The sequence below is a fragment of the Lates calcarifer genome, linkage group LG14 (assembly GCF_001640805.2).
Source record: "Lates calcarifer isolate ASB-BC8 linkage group LG14, TLL_Latcal_v3, whole genome shotgun sequence".
NCBI lineage: Eukaryota > Metazoa > Chordata > Actinopteri > Centropomidae > Lates > Lates calcarifer.
The window spans coordinates 6,873,359-6,882,735 of record NC_066846.1 but is presented as its reverse complement, the minus strand read 5'-3'; the positions used below and the strand labels follow the sequence as shown (position 1 = coordinate 6,882,735).

Sequence of the window (9,377 nt, the reverse complement as noted above, 5' to 3'; positions counted from 1 at the left end):
CATAACAACTCAGATATTGCAGGGATCTGGAAAACTACCTAACTAACTCTGAGCAGCAAACCAGGCAGAAACGCACCTGATAACTTTACCATTTATATAATGCAACATTGATCCAGACAGGGACAGCTGCAGCTACCTGAAAAGCTTGTTTCTCCGAGAGAATATTATCCTTTCAGTTTATGTATTAATACAGTAAGCTGTAAAAAACTAACTTGAACGAGGAGGTCGTCAGTTTTTGAAGTTATCTTATTTAGCCGGGAGATCACTCTCTTTTGCTAGCATGCATTCATCGCCTTCAGTTAACATTAGAAAGCTCATCGTAAAATAGACTAACTTAAAAAATAAAACGTGCCACAGGCTGTAAACCTGAGGTAAGTTTAACCGATTAAATGATTAAAATTAAGCAGAAAAGTTTGCTATTCGTAGTTAGCACAACTCAACTAAGCTAACAACACGGAAGTTCGCCTGCTTCGTTGATTTCCGGTGGCCATTTCTCGCCTATGGAAACTGTTGACCGCTCTCTAGCGGAGAAAAACCAGAACAAGCCGGCGACAGCTGCATCAGACCTTACGCGGGTACGGATTTACAGTCATTTTTGTTCTCTGTGAATGAATGTAACTGGTTATATTAAACCGAATCAAACAATTAAATGTCAAAAAACCATGCGAAGTTGTTTCGTAAAGCTCTACAGCTAGCTTTAACTTTAACTTTAACGTTTTGCAACAGTTTGGGTAATGTAGTTCACGTAAGGGACACTGTAGCTGACCGGTACAGATAATCCACATATGAAAGAATACATTGACCAGAAGCCCTCGGGGGCCATCGAACCAAACCACGCAAGGTCAGTTACACAGCTGAACGTGGTCGAGTAAATACCGTAACTACCGTTGAATTTCTCACTTATATTCGGGATAATTCCCTTTGACCTGTTTACGGTGGTGTCCCGATGAGTGTTAGCCCCTGCTTGTGTATGTGTTAGCTCACTTTAACACGGTTTAGTGTTGTTTTATAGTCGTGTAACGTTACAGTACCGGTCTCATGAACGCACCTTAGCGACGTTTGTTGTTGTTACCTTTAGTCACACATAGTTTATTCTAAAACTTACATTATATCTTATATTAAATGTAAAATAAATGATGCAAACAGAACAGATACTTCACAGTGAGGCTCAGCAACAGGTGGAGACTGAACGAATGAACTATCCTATTTATCCTAGTTATTTCTTCTTGCGAGGGGAAATTTATATTTCTGATTTTATAATTTTTTGCAGGAATCATGAATTACGCTCGGTTTCTGACGGCTGTCAGTGCAGCCAGGAAGCCCTCTCCCATCAGGATACTGAGTAAGTTTTCCTGCTATTCCACTTGTCCATAACAGTTTCACCTGAATATACTCTCCTCTGCTTTTCATTACATGAATTAGGGCAGCTGTTTTGATAATAGATCTTTGTGTAAGTCATATTTCGAGTAAATATCTAACATAAAACTGCATCACCTTGGACTTTAAGGAAATAGTGACTCATGTTTCAGCAATTTAATCAATTTAACGCATTAATGTATACATATGCAACATGTAAGAACAGCATCAGCTGAAATAATAAATGTCTTAAAACCAGATTTTGACACACAGGGAGCATGTTTGAGCTTTTTCACCTTTTAAATCTTCTGTTTAAAACACATTTTAATCACAGTTCTGTAAAGACTGCAGGTTGTAGCATTATTTCTGGAAGTTTTTCCACTGCTAGGATCAATCCTCATCTTCTCTGTCTCCCTCTGTGTGAAGCCGAGCTGCAGCAGCGGTCGCCTCCGTCCCTCATCTCTTTGGCCGGAGGAGCACCGAACCCCAACACCTTCCCCTTCCAGTCGGCGTCCATCAAGGTGAAGAACGGGCAAACGGTCTCCTTCGACGAAGCCGCGATGAAGAGGGCTCTGCAGTACTCTGCCTCGAACGGGTGAGAGATCAAGACAGGTCGTCCCGTTATCACTCTGAAGCGACTGTTATCTTTTTATGACCAATTCTGTAAACTTAACAGCCTCAGGTGGCTGACTTTGAGTTTGTTGAGTAATCAGTGACAACAGATAGTAGTTGATGCCCCTGAGGATAAACCTGAGCATCAAATCCATACAGAGTATTTTACACCTGCACCTTGTTCCTTTATGTTAATCAAACGTAGAATCCCTGAGCTGCTGACGTGGATGAAGAACCTGCAGAAGAACCTCCACAACCCACCGACCGCCAGCTACACCTCCGAGAACGGCCAGATGGACATGTGTGTGACGACAGGGAGTCAGGAGGGGCTCTGTAAGGTACTGACACCACCAGCTGCAATGCTGCTGTTAGTAAACACTCATGCTGTTATAAAATGACTTTTCATGATTTTATGAGAATTGCTCATAGACATGATTTTGAACAGATGTTTCAGAAGCCCACAACAGAAATTTATATTTTACTTCTGTTTGGAGTCACGTTTGGAGTTTAGTGTTTCGTTTTCTGTGAATGACTTTTTTGCAATCAGATTTATAGTGTAGGAACCTATTAAATGTTAAATGTCACTTTATTTGGTGTAATAATTATTCTTTGCTGTCATTTCCGTATTCATAGTCACCCTCCACAAATGTGCAAGCCCAGTTTGGAAGGCTTATCATGCAGCACTTTCCCAAATATTGGGTTTTAATTAATAAAATACATTAAAGGAAAGAAAGGGTTGGTTTTCTTATTGTTATTATTTTTACACATAAAACAGCAGTGTTTGTGTGTGTGTGTCCGTGTAAAACAGTGTGTGTTGATTGGGGTCATATTCTTCATTTTATTTGTCCAAAATGTGCTGGTGTGAACAAACCCAGAAATTAGACAGCTGCAGCCGCCTAAAGTGATAATCCTTACATTTTCATACACAGCAGTGAGTTAATTCAGTGTCATGATGCAGCTATATATTGCGGTTCTGTCTTCCTAATGATTATGGTGATTTTGATATCCACCATGTTTTTGGAGTCTTGTGTGATCACTGTTTTTTTTTAGGTGTTTGAGATGCTGGTAAACCCTGGAGACAATGTTCTGCTGGATGCTCCCACGTATTCAGGCACGCTGGCAGCAGTGAGTGCACTTTAAGTTATAATGATTTGAGTTATAACATTAACATACAGTGATTCAAGCTGCTGTAACCCTTTTACCTCTGTCACTCCATAGCTTCAGCCACTCGGTTGCAACTTAATCAACGTTCCCAGTGATCAGCACGGCATGATTCCCGCAGCCCTGAAGGAGGTCTTGTCTCGGTGGGACCCGTCAGAGGTCCACAAGCCCGGCAGCACTGCTCCCAAAGTTCTCTACACCATCCCCAACGGAGGAAACCCCACCGGCGCCTCCATGACGACTCAGAGGAAGAAGGAAGTGTATGAGGTTGGTCTCACCTGCAGCGCCACAAAACAAAAACACACAGTAAAGACGACTGCAGATGAAGTTACATTTTATGAATGACTCTGAAAATCTCCTCACTCTGATTTATGCAAAGCAGCCAGTGAAGCGCTGACTCCTCTAATTAGAGCTTGTTGTGAAGCTGATTTCCCTGCAGATTTCTTCTGTCGTTTTCTATTGACGTCCTCTGGTCTTTTTAATAGCTGGCCAGGCAGTACGACATGCTCATCATCGAGGACGACCCGTACTATTTCCTGCAGTTTGACAAGGTACAAGAAGAGTTCACTCACCTCCTCTGTTTGTCAGAATTTACTTTATTATATTTAAACAAGGTAAAACGGTTGAGTTGTCTCCTTGATCGTTGCTTCATGGTCTGGTCTTAACACTTTTAAATTGGATTTTTATGAATTGAGGCCACAGTCTGGTGTGATTCATGTTGTGTTTCTGTATTTGGCAGCCGTGGGCTCCCACGTTTCTCTCCATGGACGTTGACGGGAGGATCATCAGGACAGACTCTTTCTCTAAGATCCTGTCTTCAGGGTGAGAGTCTGAATCTGTGTGCATGAGTATGTGTGTGTGGGTGGTGGTGTTTTTTTTTGTTTGTTTTTTTCTGTAATACCAGTGCGTGTAAAGCTCTGCTGTAACCACTTAGGGTTTTATTGACTCTGCTGCAGCTCTGTGGTTGTGCTTTTCCTTTAACGAGTCAGGACCTGATATGTAAGCAGGGTGTGGTTTTCCAGTCTATCTCACAGTTTAATTTGCTTGTGTAAGTCAAAACCGGTCATATCTGATGGTTGTGCGTCCAGGACACAGCTGATGGTTTTGTTTATAGGAAGGCAGGCATCTTTATCGTTATAGTCTGGGGCTGTTGGTCATAGTTTGGTCCTTTAGTTCTAATAAAGAGAAAACTCAGTGATGCAGGATGCAGTGATATTTTAGACAGTTTGTGTGTTCTCATCTTTGTTACAGCAGTTTGTTTTATTTCTATATCTGTCGGGCAAAGACACCAACACATACAGACACACTACAGAGTTAATCAACACAACATCTAGATCAGTCAAATGTTAGTCACAGCCCTACACAGGATGTTTCTGTTGTGCTTTTGCATCACCAAACTGGATGTGTGTATTTGTGTACTTTCAGAATTACAATCAGCATCTAGTCATTCAGTCTGATCTTGCCTATCTTGGTTTGTTGCTCTGAAATAAGAACTTCAGATTGCAGATTAAAAACATCCAACAACATGCTAAGTCCGCATACAGTACATTCAGAGTCACATACCAGGCTGTGGGGTTAATATTAAGCAACATAAGGTTAAATATTACACCAGATTCTGTGTGGTTCTATGTATAACTGGATCAGCATGTTTACGTCTGTGTGCATTTTCATTTCAGGCTGAGGATAGGTTTTGTGACCGGTCCCAAACCACTGGTGGACCGAGTGGTGCTGCACATCCAGGCCTCAACAATGCACACTAGTACCTTCACACAGGTGAATAAAACCTTCATTTTACACCTCTCACTATTTCTAAACAAACATTTTACATGTCTGGTTCACATGCAAAGCCACTTCCTGCTCTCTGTCGGTGCTTGTCATTCATCCTGTGTGACAACTTCCATCTTGGTGGCATCTACTGCTGACACTGACAATACTGTACCAAGCAGACTTCCATGCAGCAGTGAGATCAGTCTTTGTCCACACAGTGCCAACGATGAAGCATAGTTTTGAGCCGAGTCATCACAGTTGTATAGTCTGCCAGTTTTTTGTTCCCACCCCTCCAGCACGCCACTTTTATACCAACACAAACTCAAACTCGTCAGCGAGAAGGGGTGTGTTGTCACGCTACAGCTGAAGCCAAATAAGGCCAAATAAAACTTCTTGGTGTCTCTGGATTAGCAGCAGCTGCAGAGGAGGTTTTAATAAGAAAGAAGAGGAGGATTAATTAAGATCTGCAAAAGATCTGCTGCCATCCTCTGATTCAATCCCCGCCTCTGCCCTGTCATCTAATCTGGACTGAAATGTTCACAATAACTCAGAAATGCATGCATTCTGGTAGACATTTTTTCCTTTAATGTGATGAGAGATTGGAAACATGAACAGGCCAAAACAAATATGCAGAGCGCTGTTATGAAAGGCAGAAGGTGTGTCTTACTCTAACTGCACTGTTGTACTGATAAAGACATGAAGAAGGAAATCTGCTGCACAGTGAAATAATTTGGTTCCTCGCTGCTCTTCCTTTCAGCTCATGGTGTCTCAGTTGTTGCACAGCTGGGGCCAAGAGGGTTTCCTCCAGCATATAGACAGGTATGTCACTGGCTGCACAGCCATATGTGCTTTGACAGGCTTGACTGGTTAAGAAAAGAATGAGCTCATTCATGATAACTGCTCATCAGCACCACTTTAATACAGCCACTCCTGCAGCGATGCATGAAACAGTCTCTTTCTTCTCACAGGGTGATTGAGTTTTACAGGGGACAACGTGATGCCATGATCAGCTCTGCAGACAAGTGGCTCAAAGGTTTGTGGAGTCTTTGTAGATGGAAAACCACAGAGAATTGGTAATTTTGTAGCCTTTTGAGTTGGATTTACTATAAACTGACCAGATAAACATAAATTTGGCTCCTGGGTCGAAAGCTAATGTGATATCCACCACCAAAACTGAACGTGACAGGCATATAGACCATAAATCCACTCCCATTCCACTCATGCAGTTCCACTTATTGACCACTGGTGGCAGTAATGTGTTAAGAAATGTAGCAACACGACATGAAGGAAAACTGGCAGCTAGGACACGTGGATGTAAACAAAACAGGTTAAAAATATTCAAAAAATTTGCCTTGTAAATGTTTAATGTGGAGGGAAATGCACTCAGCATGTTTTGTTAGGTATTAAAGATGTAGTGGATGAATATTTATGAGAAACACTGGATGAAACCATAATTTTTGTTTGTTTATCAGAAAACACCACATGGTATACATCCCTGTACTGACAAATACAAAAGTTTTATCAAGCCAGATGTGACATAATGCATAAGAGAAGTTTCTCTTGGCTGTCTAATCAACATTATTAGAAGTAGCTGGCTGTAGTCTTTGCTGTGGCTAGATTGCTGTATGTAGATATAGAAATGTTTCCACTCCATCCAGTCAGCACTGGTCAAATGTAAAGGTAAAACCTGCTGAACTAAGGTGACTTTAGTGAAATGACTTGCCTATGAACCTTGAAACCAGAGAGGGAAAAGAAACTAATAAAGAAACCTATGCCACTGTGAAATACACGACAAGTAAAATTAGTTTTCCAGACCATGGCGTGTGGAAAAACATACTGGCATAGACTTTTGCAATGAATGAATTTTTATGAGTCATTGACGCACTGTCCAAAGCTGTGTCCCAATTCCACATTACACACTTACTGTATACATTCCCTATACGTGTACAGTGTACTGTTTGTGTAGTTAGTCCAAGAAATAAACATCCCTTACCATTTTATACTATAAAGGAAATGATGCAGTGTGTGTACTGTGCCAACAAGATCACACAGTTTACAGTAACACTGCTAGTCACACTTAACAATGACACAGCAAGTGTTTTTCCAGAAATGTTATGTTTTTTTTTTTTTACTTTTCCTGGAACTGTTTTACCACCATCCTCAGTTCATTTTAATATTTTCCAGCTGTGAGTGGCGCCACCATTTTCCTTTGTGAATAGCATTGTGGGAGAAAAGTGTCCATCAGCAGCACACAAACAAAATCAGGTGGTTTTTAGTCTGCATATGGACACTGACTGGTTTTGTTAGGTTTTCAGGGTGAACGTGCAAAAAACGTGTTCAAAGGTTGTTCGTGGTTTGGGTTTGGGACATAGCTTGAATTTTAGGAGCCACCTCCTAGTGGTCATATATGGAACTGCATTTTAAAGTGCTTGATCATTGGAAGACACAGGAATTCATGTCATTTATAACAACATCTACATTTGTAAAGGTGAAAAGTAAGAATGAATGTTAAGAAAAGAGTTTTTAGAGAAGCTTCACAGAAAGTACACACCCTGGCTTGTCTCTCTTCCCTAATTTGTGTATGCTTGTGTGTGTAGATGTAGCAGAGTGGCACTCCCCATCAGCAGGCATGTTTCTGTGGATCAAACTAAAGGGCATCGCTGATACCCAACAGCTCATTATGCAGAAGGCGCTAGAGAAAGAGGTCAGCACTGACAAACTCACAACACACTCCTGTCATTTCCACTTAAAACCTTCATGTATTCATCTTTTTGTAATTAACTCTGTCCATTTCAGGCTAGCACATACCTGCTTCACTCTAATATGCAAATAGCAGGTACCCAGAATGCATCTGGGTGCTTTTTGCTCCTCTGTGTGTCTGTGTGTTTGTGAGCAGATGTTTTGCACCAGGGGCGAGGCTGGTTTTGTGCCTGAACACAACAAACGATGGTGCATGTAAAGCAGCCATTGTGTGCAGTGTGAGTGGGTTTAGCAACTGAGTGTTTCCCCTCCTACACACACACAGACACACACACACTGAGCGACTGTAAATCCCTGCTAGCAAATAGCTGATCAGCCGTGTAAAAACAAGAGTGGGTACAATCAGGCTTTTCCAAGGTCTCTGCACAGTAGGCTTCTCTCCTCTGAATCCTGGATATTTAACACCTCCACACAGCAGATTGTAAAGACTCTCTCTAGTGTGTCCTCGGCGCTAACAGGAGGAATAACAACATTTTAAATCTGAAATGAATTTACAAAGAGAGTCCTGTTTGTGCTTTATCTCATCCCATGATTCAAAGCTGTCTTTAGGCCTCTTTTTAGAGGTTAGAGATGATTAAGTAGCAGTTTGACAGATGTTAAAGGAACAGTTTGACATTTTAGAAAATACTCTTATTCTCTTTCTTGCCAGTTAGATGAGACGATTGATGCCACTCTCATATATCAGTTAAATATGAGGCTGCAGCCAGTTAGCTTAGCTTAGCATAAAGGGTGGAAACAGCTAGCCTAGCTCAGTCTGAAGAGAAAAATACAACAACCACCATGTTATGTTTCACTTGTTTAATATGTATTAAAAGCTAAATGTAAAAATAATTAGTGGTTTATATGGGGCCCTATATCTTGGCTGGGAATAGTGACTTTAAAAAAACAATGAAATTTGATCACCTCTCTGGCTTTACATATATAGCACAAGACATACTCAAGTTGGTGTTCTCATAACACAAACAGCCACTGATAGGAAAAAAAAAACAAAGCTCGCTTCTGTTCTCACAACCTTGGATGCATGAAAAGATCAACTGTGTAAAAACTAGAAAAAAAGAAAAAAGCAATGAAGATATCAAGTAACAGAAGTCCTGTGTGTGTGTGTGTGTGTGTGTGTGTGTGTGTGTGTGTGTGTGTGTGTGTGTGTGTGTGTGTGCTGAAGGTGCTGCTGGTTCCCGGAGGTGTCTTCATGATCAACAGCAGTGACCCCTGTCCCTACGTCAGAGCTGCCTTTTCTCTCTCCACACCAGAACAGATTGATGAGGTACACACACTTCAACACACATATGAACACATGTTAACACATACACACACTCCATAACTGACTCTAATCACTCACAATTCTTTCAACAGGCTTTCAGGAGACTCTCTTCACTCATCAAAGAAGCTTTGTGATGAGAGACTTTTTCTCGGCAGATGATGTATTTTTCTAACTTATTGTTGAGGGTTTTTATGTTAAAATATATCATTGAGTTTGAATATATTTTAATATTCTGTTATCTTTGACTGTATCTAAACACAATCAAGAAGACACTTTCAGAGTTATATTGGCACAAATGTTTGTTTGGCTGCATGTCCAGTCAACATGGTGCTGAACACTACAAGCCCTTTGGAACAATGAAAGAAAGCTCAGTCATGATTTGTTGCTCCATCATTGCACAACACAGTGAAGATGTTTTTATCTTTTCTGTGACAGAAAATAAGTAAATAATAGCTTTTAA

The 9,377-nt window shown here is 41.0% G+C and overlaps 1 protein-coding gene across 6 annotated transcripts; it reads left to right on the top strand.

The window, feature by feature from the left end:
- The first annotated feature begins 429 nt into the window (after positions 1 to 429).
- aadat (aminoadipate aminotransferase) lies at positions 430 to 9,377 on the top strand. 6 transcript variants are annotated; one of them, XM_018705175.2, is made up of 14 exons: positions 430 to 575; positions 1,271 to 1,342; positions 1,783 to 1,951; positions 2,174 to 2,306; positions 3,019 to 3,093; positions 3,187 to 3,396; positions 3,615 to 3,680; positions 3,869 to 3,951; positions 4,806 to 4,902; positions 5,654 to 5,715; positions 5,865 to 5,929; positions 7,494 to 7,600; positions 8,819 to 8,920; positions 9,010 to 9,377. In XM_018705175.2, the coding sequence occupies exons 2-14, from the start codon at positions 1,276 to 1,278 to the stop codon at positions 9,049 to 9,051; spliced, it is 1,278 nt and encodes a 425-aa protein (XP_018560691.1). In that variant the 5' UTR covers positions 430 to 575; positions 1,271 to 1,275; the 3' UTR covers positions 9,052 to 9,377. The 6 variants fall into 6 exon arrangements, 5 of the variants coding, with proteins under 5 accessions (XP_018560691.1, XP_018560692.1, XP_018560690.1 ...); XM_018705176.2 differs by lacking the exon at positions 430 to 575 and adding an exon at positions 705 to 841; XM_018705174.2 differs by lacking the exon at positions 430 to 575 and adding an exon at positions 836 to 968.